Source organism: Mytilus californianus, unplaced genomic scaffold (genome assembly GCF_021869535.1).
Source record: "Mytilus californianus isolate M0D057914Y unplaced genomic scaffold, xbMytCali1.0.p SCAF_14, whole genome shotgun sequence".
In the NCBI taxonomy this organism is placed as follows: domain Eukaryota; kingdom Metazoa; phylum Mollusca; class Bivalvia; order Mytilida; family Mytilidae; genus Mytilus; species Mytilus californianus.
Window position 1 is genome coordinate 31,234,334 of NW_026262626.1, and position 20,606 is coordinate 31,254,939.

The 20,606-nt window shown below is 32.5% G+C and overlaps 1 protein-coding gene across 2 annotated transcripts in view; it reads left to right on the forward strand.

Annotated features, from left to right (window-relative positions):
* LOC127724637 (uncharacterized) overlaps positions 1-20,606 on the forward strand; it is a 640,225-nt gene that overhangs the window by 436,054 nt on the left and 183,565 nt on the right. For both annotated transcript variants that reach the window (XM_052231644.1, XM_052231645.1), the window contains exons 25-26: positions 13,064-13,121; positions 14,217-14,296. In XM_052231644.1, coding sequence (XP_052087604.1) covers positions 13,064-13,121; positions 14,217-14,296 — 138 coding nt within the window. The remainder of the gene's footprint in view (positions 1-13,063; positions 13,122-14,216; positions 14,297-20,606) is intronic.

Below are 20,606 nucleotides of genomic sequence, written 5' to 3' on the forward strand. Positions count from 1 at the left end.
TATCAGCTGCGAAGGCAATGAATAATTTCTGAAAATTGACTCTGAACTATAAAGGGGGAGGGATACAATTTTATATTACATTGTGATTTTTTTATGCCCCCGCCGCAGTGGAGGGGGCATTAAGTGTTACCCATGTCCATCTGTACGTCTGTCCCTATGTTTCAAAAATGGTTTCTGTTCTCGAACTTAACTTTACCTCAACCAAATGTTTTGAAACTTATACACAATGCTTATTACCACAAAACTCTGATCAAGTTTGAATTTAGGTGGCGTCACTTTCACTGTTCTTGAATTATGTCCCTTTATAACGTTATTTGCAAGTGGGACATCATCTGTGTCCCATGGACACATTCTCAGTTTATTGTCCCCTGCACACCATGTTGCAGGGGACATAGAAATACCAGGTGTCGGTCTGTTCTTCCTTCTTCCTGTCTTGTTAGTGCTCTCACATGTACAATTCTTGCCAGATTTTTATACGACTGCAAAAAAATTTTGCGTCGTATATTGGTATGACCGTATGCGTCATCGTCCGAAGACACATTGGTTTTCGCACTCTAACTTTAGTTTAAGTGAATGGATCTCTATGAAATTTTACCATAAGGTTCAATACCACAAAAGGAAGGTGGGGATTGATTTTGGGGGTTATGGTACCAACAGTTAAGGAATTAGGGGCCAAAAATAAGCATTTTTGTAACTTCCAGACATAACTTGTGTGTTAGTGTATGGATCTCTCTGACATTGTACCACAAGGTTCCATATCACAAAGGGAATGCTTGGATTGATTTTGGGGGTAATTGCCTCCAAATTTTAGGAATTAGGGGCCAAAAAGGGGCAAAAAACAAGCATTTTTCTAGTTTCATGACAATAACTTGTGTGTAAGTGTATGAATCTCTCTGACATTGTACCACAAGGTTCCATATCACAAAGGGAATGCTGGGATTGATTTTGGGGGTAATTGCGTCCAAATTTTAGGAATAAGGGGCCAAAAAGGGGCAAAAAACAAGCATTTTTCTAGTTTCATGACAATAACTTGTGTGTAAGTGTATGGATCTCTCTGACATTGTACCACAAGGTTCCATATCACAAAGGGAATGCTGGGATTGATTTTGGGGGTAATTGCCTCCAAATTTTAGGAATTAGGGGCCAAAAAGGGGCAAAAACCAAGCATTTTTCTAGTTTCATGACAATAACTTGTGTGTGAGTGTATGGATCTTTCTGAAATTGTACTACAAGGTTCCATATCACAAAGGGAAAGCTGGAATTGAGTTTGGGGGTAATTGCCCAAAATGTTTAAGAATAAGGGGCCAAAAATAAGCATTTTTCTAGTTTCCAGACAATAACTTGTGTTCAAGTGTATGGATCTCTCTGAAATTGTACTGCAAGGTACCATACCACAAAGGGAAGGCTGGGATTGATTTTGGGGGTTATTGCCTCAAAATTTTAGGAAATAGGGGCCATAAAGGGGCAAATAAACAAGCATTTTTCTAGTTTCAGGACAATAACTTGTGTGTAAGTTTATGGATCTTTATGAAATTGTACTACAAGGTTCCATATCACAAAGGGAAAGCTGGGTTTGAGTTTCGGGGTAATTGCCCTAAACGTTTAGGAATTTGGGGCCAAAAAGGGGCCAAAAAACAAGCACTTTTCTAGTTTGCAGACAATAACTTGTGTTCAAGTGTATGGATCTCTCTGAAATTGTACTGGAAGGTACCATACCACAAAGGGAAGGCTGGGATTGAGTTTGGGGGTGATGAATCATAAGGGGGATCAAAAAATTGGGGGGGGGATTTTGTTTTCCCTTTTTTTTCTTTAAAATTTTCCATTTTAAATTGGTTATTTCTGATTTATATATAAAAGCAAATAATAATGATATGGTTTGAATAGGTAAATTAAAAATTTTTAAGTTCTTAGACCACATTCATTCTGTGTCAGAAACCTATGCTGTGTCAAATATTTAATTACAATCCAAATTCAGTGCTGTATTAAGCTTGAATGTTGTGTCCATACTTACCCCAACTGTTCAGAGTTCGACCTCTGCGGTCGTATCAAGCTGCGCCCCAGCGGAGCATTTTATTATAAAACTTATATCATTATAGATTTATGTCAGCAATGTCTTGGATGACTTCGAACATCAGTGCTGATCAACTATTTTTAAAAGAGTTATGCCACTTTGAAACATTAACTCTATGGAAAATTGCATCATTAGCGCTCTCATGTGTACAATTCTTTCCAGATTTTTATGAAACTTATATTGTAGGTTTATATCAGCAGTGTCTCGGTGGAGTTTGTAAATCAGTGCGGATCAATAATTTTTAAATGAGTTATGCCCCTTGGAAACATTAATTATATGGCAAATTGAATCGTTAACGCTCTCATGTGTACAATTCTTGCCAGATTTTTATGAAACTTATATTGTAGATTTTTATCAGCAATGTCTTGGACAAGTTTGAAAATCAGTGCCGATCAACTATTTAGTCCCCTACCGACGAAGTCGAAGGGGACTTTAGGTTTGCACTCCGTCTGTCTGTCCGTATGTCCATCCGCCAGTCCGGCAAATCAGCTTTCCACACATTTTTTTTCTTCGTTCTTGAAGATATTGATTTGATATTTGGTATATAGTTTTATCATGACAAGTTATAGATAAAGTTTGAATTTTGTTCCGGTCTGATGATTTAGTTCAGAGTTATGGACCATATCTAATGTTAGAGTACTATGTTAAACCATATTTTGACAAAGGGAGATAACTCATTTTTAAAAGACATTCTTTGTAAAATTATTTGAAAACCTTTTGGCAGGTTTGTTTGTTATTTAGTATAAAATAATTTTCTGAATCCTATATATATAAAAACAAATTATGAAGAGAAATCCTTTAATAAGTTAATAATCTATTTTTGTTAATGTATATATTTCAATACATTACATTGTGTAGATAAAAGTTGTTGACATTTTATAGATAAGTTACAAATCTATATTAGTTTGTGACAAAGGAAAGAAAAAATATTTGGAACTATTAATTATATTTGATTATAATTTGAAAATAGATATACACTGTATTACATCATATCTAATTTTAGAGAACTATTAATCATATCTAATATTTTTTCACTCATATAATCAGTTTTCCACACTGTTTTTAGTCATGCTTGTTTTAAAAGTTATGCCATTAGAAATATAAATTTTATGGAAATTTGCATTGTATATTTAAGTGCTCTCACATGTTCAATTTCTGCCAGATTTTTATCAAATCATATCAAAGGTATATAACAGCAATGTCTTGGACAATTTCAAAAGTAAGTGCCGATCAAATGTTTTTAATTAGTTTCCCTTGGAAATATTAAATATATCAGAAATTGCTCTGAAGTCTTTAACTCTCTAGTGAGATAATTTTAAAAAGTTTTAAAGAAAAAATTTTTTTTTTATATTTAGTTATTGCCCTTGGACAGAACAGATAAAATATGTGCAATGCGGGGGACATTAGAACTCTGTTCTTTTATTTTATTTTGAGATATGTGGTATATTGGGATAAGTTCTTCGAAAAAACCACAAAATAAATCATAAGTTATAATGCTTGCTTTCAAGAAAAATGATTTTCAAATTGTTATTTTTTTTAAATTTTGTCTAAATTTTCTTGCACATTACAGATTTTTACAAAATTAGTATTTTTAGTAAGAAGTTAGCCCAATTGGTTGTTTTAAAAGCTATGATAAATGTAAATTAGTACAAAATTAAACTGTATGTTAGCAGTATTGTTTCATTTCACAACTCACTGGGTTTTTATATTGTATAGGTGCCTTGGTAGCTTATTGGTTTAAGTAGTCCGTCTACTGTCTCACTAGCCTGTCAACATTGAGGTTGTGAGTTCACTCATGTGGCAGGTGGGTTCAACTTTAATTTTAATTGACAAGGATTGTTATTTTTCCTGCCAAACATCATTGTTGTCTCTGGGCACTACAGCTTCCTCCACAATTAAAACTGAGCGTGACACTACAGCCAATAGTGTTAAAAATGGCATTAAACACCAACAATCAATCAAGTAAATCATTATACATGCCATAAAAGGTAAATGTGCGTACCTTTATTGAGTAGATTTACAAGTTTCTTGTATTGTCATTTTCCTAGTGTTTATAACCATTTGAGCATTTGCCTTCACTTGGTGCCTGTATTCGTTGCCTGTCCTTCCATCCGTCATCGTAAACTTTAAACAAGATCTTCTCTGAAACTATCGGGCCAAAAATTACCAAACTTTACCTGAATGTTCTTTAGGGAATCTAGTTTTAAATTGTATCCAGGGATTTGATCCATTTACAAACATGGCTGCTGTTGTAAAGAATAGAATATAGGGGTAAAATGCAGTTTTAGCTTATATCTAAAAAAAAATTAAAGCAGTAAGTGTAAATTTTCGGAAAAATCAGACAAACTGTTTTGAAGTTATTGCCCTGAAATGTTATTTTTTCAAATTTCAAAATATTTGGTTTATATCTCAGACGATAAATCGTTTAAGAAAAAGTGACATAGGGTAAAAATTATCAAACGGTTATGGAATTTTCAGAAAAATCAGCAAAATAAGATCTACAAATGAGTCAACTTGAACAAAATTGTCATTTGATTGATTGATTGATTGGTGTTTAATATTACTTTTAGCACTATTAGCTATTGAATGGCAGTCTGTTTTTATTGGTGGAGGAAGCATGAATGCCTGGAGAGAACCACTGAACATTGATAGGAAAACTGACAATCTTAGTCAATTGATATTGGAGTATAAGGCACCTGCCTTGAGCAGGATTCGAACTTACAACCTCAGTGTTGACAGGCAAGTGGTACAGAAGTTGGACTACTTAGACCACTCAGCCACCAAGGCCCCTCATTGTCAATTGACATCTTTTAGGAGTTATTGTGCTTGAAAGACGATTAATTCCCATATTTATGTTTTTTATGCAGTTACTATAAAATCGATAGGAACAAAGTGTAAAAAACCAGATGATGAATATAATAAGATATACAAAATGTCAACATGACCAAATTTGTCAACTGACTCTTTATAGGAGTTGTTGCCCCTGAATAACAATTTTTACCCATATGATCTTTTTTTGCAGATAGATAGATAGATTGTGAGCAACAATATATAGCAAAAATGTTAAGCAAGATAAGATCTTCAAATAAGTCAACATGGTTGAAATTGTCAACTGACCTCTTAGAGGAGTTATTGTCCCTGAAAAGATGATTTTTACCCATTTCTGCAGGAACTATAATAGAGAAAAGAAGTAAATAAAAAAAAAAATGGTCAACACAATAAGATGTATGAATAAGACAATATGGCAGAAATTGTCAACATACTCCTTATAGCAGTTATTAATCCTGAATGATAACTTTAACCCATTTTTGTAGAGCCTGCAACATTTATGTCGTGAAAGCTAGAAATAGTGATCCTAGATTCTGTTGTTGGCGTCGGCGGCGTCAACATTTAGGTTCAGTGAACTTCAGTCTGTGGTTAAAGTTTTTTTTAGACATTAATAACTTTGTCAAACCTCCATGGAATTGGCCAGAAGCTTGTTTATTACCAAAATACAGTATCCAAAGCAAAATTTTTAAAATATTTATTTTTATTTTTCTGTATTTTACTGATAAATTTACTTAGTTTTTTTTTACAAATAAACATTCAGATTCAGTCTGAAGTTAAAGTTTTTCAGTCATCAATAACTTTATCAAACCTTCAAGGAATTTTTGTCTCGCCTTGACGGAGTAAAAAAGCGAGACATAGGTATGCTGTTTCCGGCATCGGCGACGGCATCAACAATGTATTAGTTTGTGATTAGGTCTAGTTCATGGTGAACCACTAGTGGTAGGTCAATGATATTTGGTATGCAGTTGTATTAGCATTGGCACATCTCATTACCTTGGAGATTGTTTGGCCCCGCCCCCTCAGTCAAGGTCTATTGACTTTGAAACTTTTCATAGTGTACATGTATTAGTTTGTGATTAGGTCAATTTATGGGGAACCGTATTAGTTTGTGATTAGGTCAATTTATGGGGAACCACTAGTGGTAGGTCAATGATATTTGGTATGCAGTTGTATAAGCATTGGCACATCTCATAACAATGGAGATTATTTGGCCCCGCCCCCTCAGTCAAGGTCTATTGACTTTGAAACTTTTCATAGTTTACATGTATTAGTTTGTGATTAGGTCAATTTATGGGGAACCACTAGTGGTAGGTCAATAATATTTGGTATGCAGTTGTATAAGCATTGGCATATCTCATTTCCATGGAGATTATTTGGCTCCGCCTCCTTAGTCATGGTCTATAGACTTTGAAAATTTTGCTTAGTTTACATGTATTAGTTTGTGATTAGGTCAGTTCAAGGGGAACCATTAGTGGTAGGCCAATGTTAATTGGTGTTCAGTTGTATAAGCATTAGCACATCTCATTTTCATGGTGAATATTTGGCCCCGCACCTTCAGTCATGGTCTATTGACTTTGAAACTTTTGCTTAGTTTACATGTATTAGTTTGTGATTAGATCAGTTTAAGATGAACTGCTAATGTAAAGTCAATGATATTTGGTATGCAAATTTATTGGCATTTGCAAGTATTGTTTCCATGGAGATTATATAGCCCCACCCCTGATCATGGTTCATTGACTTTTAAACTTTTACATAGTTTACAAGTTAATGTTTGTGTTGAGGTTTGTTTAAAGGGAACGACTTATAATAAGTCAATGGTATTTGGTATGCAGTTGTATTAGCATTGGCACATCTCATTCCATGGAGATTGTTTAGCCATGTACCTTCAGTCATGGTTCATCGACTTTGAATATTTGCATAACTTACATGTTAAAGTATTGCAATTTTAATTTCAACATTTGCATTATCAAAATTACAAAAAAAGCGAGACATATCTCTGTGATAACAGTTTATATGAAATTTGGACAGAAGCTTGATAATGACCAAAATACAGTATCCAGAGTGAAATTTTGAAAATATTTATTTTCATTTTTCCGTATTTTAATGATAAATGGACTTAGGTTTTTTTACAAATAAACATTCAGATTCAGTCTGAGGTTAAAGTTTTTCAGTCATCAATAAATGGACTTAGTTTTTTGTCGAGCCTGCGACTTTTGTCGCAGAAAGCTCGACATAGGGATAGTGATCCGACGGCAGCGGCGGCGTTAGCTAACTTCTTAAAAGCTTTATATTTTAGAAGGTGGAAGACCTGGATGCTTCATACTTTGTATATGGATGCCTCATGTTACGAAGTTTCCGTCAGTCACATGTCCAATGTCCTTGACCTCATTTTCATGGTTCAGTGACTACTTGAAAAAAAAGTTAACTTTTTTTGCAATGTTAAATTCTCTCTTATTATAAGTAGTAGGATAACTATATTTGGTATGTGCGTACCTTACAAGGTCCTCATGCCCGTCAGACAGTTTTCACTTGACCTAGACCTCATTTCATGGATCAGTGAACAAGGTTAAGTTTTGGTGGTCAAGTCCATATCTCAGATACTATAAGCAATAGGTCTAGTATATTCGGTGTATGGAAGGACTGTAAGGTGTACATGTCCAACTGGCAGGTGTCATCTGACCTTGACCTCATTTTCATGGTTCAGTGGTTATAGTTAAGTTTTTGTGTTTTGGTCTGTTTTTCTTATACTGTATGCAATAGGTCTACTATATTTGGTGTATGGAATGATTGTAAGGTGTACATGTCTAGCTGGCGGGTGTCATCTGACCTTGACCTCGTTTTCATGGTTCAGTGGTCAAAGTTAAGTTTTTGAGTTTTGATCTTTTTTTTCTAATACTATATGCAATAGGTCAACTATATTTGGTGTATGGAAATATTTTATGATCTATATGTCAGTCGCCCAGGTTTTATATGACCTTGATCTCATTTTCACAGTTCATTGCTCAGTGTTAAGTTTTTGTGTTTTGGTCTGTTTTTCTTAAACTGTAAGCAATAGGTCAACTATATTTGTTATATGGAAGAATTGTTAACTGTACATGTCTGCCTGGCATGGTTCATCTGACCTTGACCTCATTTTCATGGTTCATTGGTCAATGTTTAGTTTTCTTGGTTAATGTTAAATTAATGTGACAGTTGTAATAAAGCTTTATATTTAAGACTATCAACATAATATCAATGATTAGTAAAGAAGGCGAGACATTTCAGCGTGTGCACTCTTGTTTTTATAGTTACCAAGTTGATACAGACTAGTTATTTTTATAGTTACTGAGTTGATACAGTCTTGGGTTAAAGTTTGTTACAGGTCAATTACTTTGTCAAAGCTTCATGGAATTTTATGAAACTTTGTCAGAAGATTTTTATGATTAAGAGATAATGTCTGAAACAAACTTTTTAAAATATTTTTTTTTCATTTTCAGTTTTTTTTCTGATAGATAGACAGTTTTTTAGTTAACATTGACAGACAGTATGGGATTAAATGTTTTTGACATGATAAATTTGTAAACCTTCATCTGTTGTTATGAAACTTGGACAGAAGCTAATCTTCAATACCAAGAAACAGCATCTAAAGAAAATTTTTATATTTTTTTTTTAATTTCTGTATTTTACTGATAAATGGACTCACTTTTTTAAGTCAACATTACCACTTTTACACTGACATCAGCAATAGCAGGCGAGACACTGGGTTCCACGGAATCCCTTACAATTTTTTTTTCATTTTGTCTTAAACTTTAGTAGATAGATGTATTTTTGAAAAGCAAAAAAAAGATTTGAAAAATGATATTTTCAAGTTAGTCAATATAGCCAAATTGTCAGACTTCTTATAGGTTTGATTGCCCAAAAATGATAAATTTTTTTTACCAATTTTTATCTTGTAAACTAATAGATAGGTATAAACTGTAATCCATAAAAAAATATCTTCAATAGCAGATCTACAAAAATCTCACTAAATAAGATTTACAAATGAGCAAAAATAACTCATTTTAATCAATTTAAATTTTTTTTACATAACTAGATGTGCTCACCAAAAAAACTTGAAGCCATTTTTAGGAGTGAAAATTTGAGAATGAAAATCTGTATAACTGTTGTTTACAAGAAATTTTCATATCTTGTAGCTGCTTTGCTCTGCCTGTACAAAACTCATAGAGGATACCTAGTAGCCATATCCATTGAAGATGTTACTTTCTTAAATATAATAAAATTGGCCTGTCGTGTAAATAAGGAAGATCTACAACACATATGTTATAAATGAATTGATTTGATATTAAGCATCAACTAATAATTAGATAAAATGGGATGATATATTGAAGTGATATTTGTGACTAATAAACATGGATAAAGGTAACTCTTTATAGTAAATAAAAAAAAACTTCATATTTAAGTTGCAGTTGATATTTTACAATACATTTTAATAATTATCATGATTAACTCTTAAGTGTTCTATATTGTAAAAACAGTTTTATATAAGTTCATTTTTCCAGTTTTGATGATGACTTAAATTGCTCAAATGCAACACAAAACTATACCCAACTTTGAAAAAATGCACACTGGTTGTGAATGGGTTTTTTTTAAGCAATTATTTTTTTAAATATATATATAATTTGATATGCAGTTGAATGAGTCGAATGTCCCTTTGGTATTTTTAGTCTTTTTTGAATGGTTCATTAAGCTGTATTAAGCAATATTTGTCAAGTATCATTATCTTACATACCTATGTAAACTAATGACACTCTACAGTTATTCTGTTCAAAGTTTTCTAAATAATTTACCTGACTGTGCAATACCTGTATAGGTAGTCAAGGTTTTAGAAACATTCCATCATCAAATAATTTTCTTCAGCATTTTTCAACAAAAATATCAATATAATCAGAAGTCCATTACTAGAGGAAGTGTGCAAGCTGTACTATATAGCTGGGCGATCACACTGTCCCCGTTATCTCGTTTTTATCTGGATTTTTGAAATAAAAATCGGTTATTGATTAATTCATTTTGATACATCATATCTAATTTTAGAGAACTATTTTTAGTGATTAAATGATATCTAATGTAAGAGTTCTATGTTAAATCATATTTCTGTTCAAAGGGAAATAACTCAAAACTTATTCCATGAACCAGTAATGATAACATCAAAATTTCTTTTTAACTATTTTGTTTAAGTCATGTGTGTTAAGAAGGTAGATGTCACAGTTGTTATGTGGTATTTTATTTTTGTTGTGTGTGTTAATGTTTAATTTTTACATGATCCTGTTTGTGGTTCAGATTTGCAAATATCATTTTCATTATTAATTAGATAATAATCTATTTTAAATATTCAATCACAATCCAAATTCAGAGCTGTTTTAAGCTTAAATGTTGTGTCCATACTTGCTCAACTGTTCAGGGTTCGACCTCTGCAGGAAAATCTGGTTTGCTGTCACTTGACAGCCTCTTGTTCAACTATGGAATCATGGGTAAAAATGTTATCATCAAACAAATAGCTGTGAATTAGTCTCCTTGAGTGTTAGATTGATTATCAGTTTGTTGAAAATGAAATGAGCCAACTAATTAGTGCTGTAGTTTTTATTGCTAATTATTTAAAACTTCATTTTCAACAGAAAATGATATAAATTTTATAAAAGAAAACATTGGTACCATTTATCATTAAATTGTGCATGAGGCAAATGAATAGATATAAGAAGATGTGGTATGAGTGCCAATGAGACAACTCTAAACTATAAAAACTATCTCAAATCTGCTGTGACTAAAAATAAATCGTCTTTTTAAAAGATATCGTTGTTTTTGTCAAAATATAGTCATACTTGCTTCCATTTTAAATAGAACGTTGTGTTGACGAATTATGTCTCGGTTTAATATTTACACCATCAATGATATACCGTGATGTATAAGCGGAAGACAGGTTTCTGCTTCTCTAGTACAGAAATAAATCTGTCCAAAATAATCGAATACTTGTTGCTGCAGATGGCTTAAAAACAATTTCGAAATTTCAAAAGTCTCTTGTTTTTAATCTATTTTAAAGTGTGTGGGTCATCAATGCAACGACCCTATAGTTCTTTTTTTAGGTCATTTTATAAACACAAGACTGGAGACACCGAAGGCAAGCATATCATTAGGATTTATGTTTTGAAAAAAAACTTTGGATATATTATGTGTTGTTTGCTTAAAGTTCAGTGGCAAATATTTCATGCATATCACATCAAAGAGTTGTCGCAAGTGTTATTTAACATACAACGAGCGTAACATTCATCCTGAATACACGAGGTTCTGGATTTAAAGTCCCTCCTCCTACCTGACGTGGCTGCTAATTTATACATCCCACGCTTGTAAGAAAGGGGTTTACTGTGTGAACCAGACAATTTCAGGGATTACCATATTTCTATACCCAACTCAACCTTTGAGATTGATTTTGTACTCGAACAAATTAAATCTAGTTGTTCTACAGTAAGACTTTATCATAATTAAGTATGAGGTATGCTTACATGATGATTATATATTCATTACTTATTTGTTTACTAAGATCGTGATTGCAACTTTTCCTTCAATTTTAATCCTTAACAATTATATACCAAGACACGTGTTGTTTTAACATGTATTTTAACGGATAAATTTTATGAAATCTCACTGAAATGACAACTTTTGTTCGTCCACACCATTATCCGAGGTAGTATTACTGATAAAATATTACGTAAGGATTGAAGATATTCGAAATTGAAAAAGGGGCATAATATTAATGTTTTCTCTTTTTATTTTCAAAATTGAGGGTTACATTTGTTAGTTTTGCTAAAAGTGGATATATCTGCAGAATTTTCGTTCAGCTTTAAAACAAAAACTCTTATTTCTTAAAATTTGTAAAACGTAAAAGACCCATACTTAAAAAAATATAATGTAATTTTTTTTTTTCCTTTTAAACTCATTCTTAATTTAGTGTTACTTGTACTGTATATGGATGCAAAAGTTTTATAAAATATGGCATCTAGGATCTGCTATTCATTAACACGTCGATGGCCAAACATTATTTTCAACTGTGTGCTAATTGAGTTATAGGGTGTTTTGCATAAATTATCTCTACCCAGAATGCATTGCAAAAACTCTGGCCATTGATTTTTGTTACTATTAAGAGAAATCTCGCTCAAATCCCGTTTCAATCACAATTGGAAGTATGGGGACAGCGTGATCGCCTTACTATATAGAGGGTTACACACTTCCTCTAGTAATGGACTTCTGATATAATGCATTCAAAATGAAACTTTTTTTTTTTTTTATAGAAGTCAAAAATTGACCTTATTGGCATATTTGTATTATTGACATCTGTTTCTGCAAAACAACCTTGATTAAAGACTGTATGGTCTCACTAATAAATAAGTATGAAAAAAATTCAAATTGAGGAATAACAGAACTGTGCAGTGGCGGATCCAGAAATTTTCATAAGAGGGGCCCACTGACTACCATAAGAGGAGGCCCGCTTAGTCATGCTTCAGTGATTCCCTGAATAATCAACCAAATTTTTCCCACAAAAGGGGGGTGGAGGGCTAGGGCACCCCCCCCCCCCCCCCAAAAAAAAAAAAAAAAAAAAAAACACCTCTGCTGTGTATGAATAGTTGCCTTCATTCATTGGTCACTTAAAAGCAGTTTTATTGTCGACAGTTAAATCCAAAATTGACTGTGACAACTCTTTAAACACAGTATTGTTATTTCCTGTCCATTCTAATGGTATAGTGCATACTAGTGAAATGTTCAAAATAATGATTTGAAATATCCCAGAAATGTTGTCTGCCAGTGCTCCAAGTTGTTGTTAATGCCTTTAGATCTTGTTTAATAACTATAAAGGACATGGTACAATTTAAGACCCAATATGCCCTTAAATCAATCTATCTAAGAATTTCAGAGTTAAATGTTGAATGTATGTGGATCGAGTCATCTTTGAAACTTCAAAGAAAGTTAGCAAACCTATCCCTTCCATTACAGAGTTCTGTAAAGATAATTCTAATCTTACATTTTATATTTCCATATATATTTGAATATTTTGTAATAGGTTATTCTCCATTGTTTAAGAAACCTTCTGTGCAAACTGGTCATTAAGTCTTAGATCCATATTTATTATTATTTTAGTGAAGGTGCTATTGAATTTGGATGTACACATTTGAAGATTCCTCCATCAGTTTTGAAGGTAAGCCATGTAATTATATTCTCTGAAATTGTTTTAGGTAGCACATAACTGTGACTAGCAATGAAATTTCCAAACCTAAATGGTTATCTAGGTCAAAATGGCTTTAATGTATATTTATCAGTTATTAACTGATATAAATGTGATGTGGGCCTTTTCTTACTTTATTATTAATGATATCAAATGACACATTATTAACTAGATAATGCATAATTCTTTGTTACTATTTAGCTCACCTGGCCAAATGGCCAAGTGAGCTGTTCACATCACTTGTCGTCCATTGTCCGTTAACTTTTACAAAAATCTTCTCTTCTGAAACCACTGGACCAAATTTGACCTAACTTGCCCAAAATCATTATTGGGGTATTTAGTTTAAGAAATGTGTCCAATGACCCTGCCTGTCAACCAAGATGGCGGACATGGCTAAGAATATATCATAGGGGTAAAATACAGGTTTTGTCTATTATCTTGATAACCCCTATGAATAGAGAAAATCTGAAAGGGGCAGAAATGATAAAAATGTCGAGATCTTTCCTTTTGAAATGTTACCTGCTCTTAACAAAATTACAGATAAAAGATAATGTATTGAATTTATTTTACAATGTTTTTTCAGCAGTAATACTGAGAAGCTGCAAGACCAGCTGTGATGGAAAATCTCAAAAAAATTTTGAAAATGTAGTTTAATTTCAGGATTCAGATTCTCAAAGTTCATGAGGAGATTTACTGGATGAATGCCCATGGTACTAATTTTGGGTTGTGCTGTGGGCTTTCATACAGGTAGAAACTGTTATGGGTTCAGGAGTTATTGTTCCTGATGGATTCAAAAAAGATTTATCTTGTTTCTACATCTTAATTGACAAGCCTTTCAACCAATCCTTTTCAAGTAATGATATATTGGGTCTGATTTCCACCTATGTTTTTCAGGAGTTGTGGCCCTTTATTGCTATAATAATAACACTAATAATTTAAAGAAAACCAGGTATGCTGTCATTTTGACTGCCTGTTTAAATTTTGAGACAAAAGTCAAATAATGGATCATGACTAGATGAATGACAAAGCCTACATATTCAAAACTAAAAAAATGAATTGCTATTTTAGAAAATCAAAGATGATGTAACAGTCTCTCCAAATGGAGTGGTGTTTGTGAAACAGAGCATAAGGAAAGGAATCATTTCAGCGTAAGTTAGTTTTGTATTTAGCTTTGTTAAAAGATTGACTGACCTTTATTCTTCAGGATTATTTCTGACCCCTTGCAGCAAGCAGATATGAATAAAATCATATGTGGTATATATGTCAATGAGATAATACCCCAATAGCACAAAAAACTAGAGGTCAACATATGATCTTTTTACACAACCTCAAAAATTTTTGGGGTCGTATATTGGTATCACGTCGTCAGTGTCATCCGAAGACATTTGGTTTCCAGACAGTAACTTTAGTTTAAGTGTATGGATCTCTATGAAATATAACCAAAAGGTTCAATACCACTAAAGGAAGGTTGGGATTGTTTTTGGGGGTGATGGTCCCAACCATTTAGGAATTAGGGGCCAAAAAGGGGCCAAAACAAGAATTTTTCTAGTTTCAGGACAATAATTTGTGTATAAGTATTTTGATTGCTCTGAAATTGAACCACAAGGTTCAATACCACAAGTAGAAGGTTGGGATTCATTTTGGGGGTAATTGTCAAAACTGTTCAGGAATTAGGGGCAAAAAGGGTCTAAAACAAGCATTTTTCTAGTTTTCAGACATTAACTTGTGTTTAAGTGTATGGATGTCTCTTAATTTGTACCACATTTTACAAAAAGAAAATTTCTTCAAAATTGATTTTTTTGGAAGCGGTTGGGAGGGGGCAATTTTTTTCCTCAAAACAAAATTCTCTTCAAATATTTTTTTTGGAGGGGGAGGGGGGTAAAAAAAAATTTGGGGGGTCAATTTTTTTCACTCAAGATTTAAGAAATTGTCAATTTTCCAAAGAAAAAAATTGGGGGTCAAAATTTATTTTGCTAATTCTTTGTATATAGTCTGAAAACAGATTTACTAAGTATTGCGCAACAGCACAGTGAATTGCACAACAGCAAGAAATCTTTAAATGAATATCAATTAAAATCATACAACCAATTTCAAGTTCTTTGACTACATTTATTCTGTGTCAGAAACCTATAATGTGTCAAATATTTAATTACAATCCAAATTCAGACCTGTATCAAGCTTGAATATTGTGTCCATTTTTGCCCCACCTGTTCAGGGTTGGACCTCTGCGGTCGTATCCAGCTGCGCTCGGCGAAGCAGTTTATTATCTAAGGATAAGTGTCTACACAAAATATCTAAAACTCTAAATCACCCTGTGTCTAAGTAAGTCCATTTTATTTTCATATACAGGTTTTATTGAAATTTTCAGCTACAGACATAACTATCTTGTTGAAAACAATTATTTATGACCAATGAATTTTTTTACCTATTTCCCTTCCATGATTCTTCAAAGTTTGTATTTGGTTTTGGAATTTCAAATATTTTGGCCTCTAGCATCACTGAAGAGGCATTAGTTATCAAAATTCCTATTTTGTCAGTAAAATATGTTATTACTACCACTGGGTCAATACCTCTGCTTGTGGACTGTTTGTCCTAGAGGGAATCACAAAGCTCTTAGCCAGTACTTTGATTCAAGGATGAAACATGAATATTGTTTTATCATAATTTGCTGTTTTAAAATTTCAAAATCATTTTCAATTAAGGAAGTATCTCCCTAATGCATAACTGTGATTCCTTTTCTAAGTATGACCTTCCTTTCCACCTTTTTTAATTTGATCAGCTCTTCAGCATTTGTATTAGGTTTTGGAAATCCAAATATCATGGCCTTGAGCTTCCTCGAGAGACATTAGTCCAAATGTGCATCTAGTGCAGTTTAATTGGTACCTTTTATGCTATTACGATACCTCTGCTAGTTAACTGTAAGTGCCAGAGTGTATCACCAGCCCATTAGCCAGTACTTCAGTACTTGCATGAAAATTAGGATATTGTTTTATTTTCTTATGGGGATTTGGCTTTAGTTTTTGGTCCTTTTTGGTTTTATCAGCTCTAGATTTTGGACATTAGTTGTAGAAATGTGCATCTGGTGCAGTAAAATTGGTACCATTAATGTTATTAGGGTATCAAGTATAAATTTTGTGTTTATTGTTCCTTTCAATCATACCACATGGCTTAAAATAAAACATTTTGATAAAATGCATTAATTGTCTAATATCGTGAAACTCATAACAGATTTAGAAAATTTGACAAAGCAAACGTTCAAAATATCAAGATCTACCTACACCCTCTCATTTTTACCAAAATTATCAGATGACTCCTTATAGGAGTTTATGCACTTATATGAGATTATTTTTACTAATTTTTGTGGTTTTGCCTACTATCTGTAAAACTCAACTGTAAACATAAAAAATGAGCTGTAATACAAGATATACTAGAACACACCCGCGAAATCGCGGGCATTTAGAGCGTGGTTGAAAGTATGTAAAATGTTGTATGATGATTTTTTTTAAAAGATTTTATGACTGGAGAATTTCAGGAAAGGTATCAAAAGTCTATAGCCCTACCCTTTTTTTTCCAAAAATCCGTTATTTTATTTCTTCTATTAATTTCAATTATTTTCGCGATTTTCTGTAAACAATGAACATACATATACTATAAATAAAGTGTATTTGCTTTTTACTATCAATTCCAAGTTTACTATCCACTATAAACTTGGAATTGATAGTAAATAGCAAATACACTTCATTTATAGTATATGTATGTTCATAGTATACAGAAAAACGCAAAAATAATTGTCCCGTCCCCAAGTACCTATGAAAGTTTAAACAGTCCTAAACGGAAGTTTTGTCTTTGCCGATGAAGGAAACAATATCCGGACACCTTTATTTTCATTTTTCTCCCAAAATAACCCAAACGGAATAATCATAAGCGAGGATGACAAACGCGAGTATGCATGGTACCTATAGGACACAGAGGCATGACGATTAATTTATTGTGGAAGGAAGAGAAGCGACACACAAAATGAGGTCTTCTCATTTAATAGTATAGATTATGAAAACCAAGGGATGATGCCTTATAGGAGTTATTGCCCTTAAATGATTATTTTTGGCTATTTTTCAAGTTTTTTACTATTTTCTTGGAAGACAATCACAGATAGGTATAAACTGTATAAACAGCAAAAAAGATCAGCAATACAAGATCATTGTCATTTTGCTTAGTTTCTTCTGTTACCTATTCTAACATCGGACTCAGACTTCTTTTAAACTGAGTTTTACTGTGCATATGGCTGCATATTTTGTTTATTCTACATTGGCTAGAGGTATAGGGGGGAGGTTGAGATCTCACAAAATATTGCAAATGACAAACACTGAAGACTCCTGACTTGGGACAGCACATAAAGAAAGTGACAGGGTAAAATTGTTTGTGGGTGTCCAAACCTTTCTTAACCTGGGACAGTGGTGTTACAGAACATTTTGAAAGGGCTTGGACACATAACAAAAAACAAAAAACACAAAGTACCAATCAAAGATTGCTCGCTATAACTGAAATCATGTTTAAAACCAATTTCTACTAATAAATTTTTGTTGTTACTAAGATATCAATCGGCACACATCCGGCCAGTTCAGTGTAAAGACATCATATAGAGTATTACCTTGTGCAATGCTAAAGTATAAGTATAGAGAGAATAAATATTTAATTGTGTTGTAATTTATTAAAAACAAAATCAATGATACATTACTTGCAACCCTAGGTGTTACTGTATTAGCTATCAGTCAGTAATCGTCAATCTGTCACTGATAAGTCTAACTCATGTCACCAATCCTTCAATCTTATTTTGATCTGTCTTTACGGATAGAAATCTATAGCATCACTGTTGACCTTTTGTAAATTACCGAATTATAGTCTCATTTCATTCTGACATTTAAAAGGCTGCCCAAAGAAGTTCTTCAGCCAAATGGCAAAACTATGTTTGTGAAATGCCTAAAATGCAAGAAATCCTCCAGAAACAAACCAAAGTATAAAAGAGAAATATAAAACAATAAAAATAATTGAGTAAGTCATAATCCACATTAATCTTACTAACACCAAGTTTCCAAAATAGTAGATAGCACACTGTCAATTCAAAATGAAGTACTAAACAATATCAATCTAGTGGAAGAAAACAAATTATGGCAAAGTGACTACGTAATTTGGCAGATATTTTTATATTATCAAGATTATCTATTTTGTTGGAAATTCTTTTTAAATTGATATTTGATTCAAAAAATGAACGACAAAACCATTGTTGCAAAGAAAGTCCTTAGCAACTGTGCTAGTTCTAAAGCTATATCCTGTGGAAGTTTGATTTTAAGTGGAAAAAATTTTAATTATTCGGTGGCGTTAACGTTATTGATGTCTACAGTAACGTGGCTACAACTTCTACGCTATAACGCTATGATACTGTACAGTGTTGTATCAAATTGTGAATGTGTATTACCTATTTTCCTAATTATTGAAAATGCTCAAGCGTAATCAATTGATAAGAAAATAAACTGACTAATTTTCAAAGTATATTTGCCTCCAAAAGAAAATGCAAATTGGCAAATAAATGTACTGCAAATAAAAGAAAGTTACTGTAGGCTTTAACTCCACCTTTTTATATGACCGCAAAAAAATTTTTGTGGTCGTATATTGGTATGACATTGGCGTCGGCGTCGTTGTCCGAAGACGCATTAGTTTTCGCACTCTAACTTTAGTTTAAGTGAATGGATCTCTATGAAATTTTACCATAAGGTTCAATACCACAAAAGGAAGGTGGGGATTGATTTTGGGGGTTATGGTACCAACATTTAAGGAATTAGGGGCCAAAAAGGGGCCAAAAATAAGCATTTTCTAGTTTCCAGACAATAACTGTGGAATGGTGTATGGATCTCTCTGAAATTATACTACAAGTTTCCATACCACCAAGGGATGGTTAGGATTTGCTTTGGGGGGTTATGGCTCAAACCGTTTAAGAATTAGGGGCAAAAAGGGGGAAAAACAAGGTTGTCCTGGTTAATGGACAAATACTTTAGTTCAAAACATAATTTAAAGCAGTGTAAGGGAGATAAATCAAATACATCATTGAAATTATCTCCCTTACACTGCTTTTAAATTATGTATAAAGTAATGGTTAATGAACAATTAAGATAATTTAAAACAGTGTAAGGGAGGTAATCCAAATACAACGTTTTGGTTACTTCCCTTACACTGCTTTTAAATTATGTTTAAAGAAATGCATATTTATAAAGGAAGACCAGTAAAAATATCTGCAAATGTTGCATCTTTTTTTTTTAACAACAAAATCCATATGAAAGATTTGACACTATATTTTAAATTCTATTATAAAATAGATTAAGTTAGCACTATGGTAAATTAAAATGGGTAATTATGGTTGCAAACTCCATTGGAAATTTGAATTGAGATTATGACCATATCTTGAGGGAAAGAATTTTTTGGGGGAAAAAGGGGGGGGGGGTTAAAGAAATTGTGGGGGTCAAGTTTTTCTCATTTCAGATTTCAGAAATTAAAAAGAATTATTCTTCAAATATTATTTTTTTTTCAAATTTCAAATATTGAAAAATTTCAAGAAGTAATCTTTAATTGGACAGTATTGGGCATTAGATTTGTAAAATCTTTGACCACATTTATTTATTTGTTATGCCGAATCTAACCTTGTATTTAGATTTTTAAGTTTTCAAATTGGTCTACATTAAGGTCCAAAGGGTCCAAAATTAAACTTTGTTTGATTTTAACAAAAATTGAATATATGGGGTTCTTTGATATGCTGAATCTAAACATGTATTTAGATTTTTGATTTTTGGCCCAGTTTTCAAGTTGGTCCAAATTGGGGTCCAAAATTAAACTTTGTTTGATTTCAACAAAAATTGAATATATGGGGTTCTTTGATATGCTGAATCTAACCATGTATTTAGATTTTTTATTTGTGGACCCCGCTATCAAATTGGTTCATATTGAGGTCAAAAGGGTCCAAAATTAAACTTTGTTTGATTTCAACAAAAATTGAATATATGGGGTTCTTTGATATGCTGAATCTAACCATATATTTAGATTTTTGATTTTTGGGCCCCGTTATCAACTTTGTCCACATTGAGGTCAAAAGGGTCCAAAATTAAACTTAGTTTGATTTTAACAAAAATTGAATTCTTGGGGTACTTTGATATGCTGAATCTAAACATGTGTTTAGATTTTTGATAATGGGCCCAGTTTTCAAGTTGGTCCAAGTTTGGGTCCAAAATTAAACTTTGTTTGATTTCAACAAAAATTGAATATATGGGGTTCTTTGATATGCTGAATCTAATCATGTATTTAGATTTTAGATTTTTGGTCCAGTTTTCAAGTTGGTCCAAATTGGGGTCCAAAATTAAACTTTGTTTGATTTCAACAAAAATTGAATATATGGGGTTCTTTGATATGCTGAAT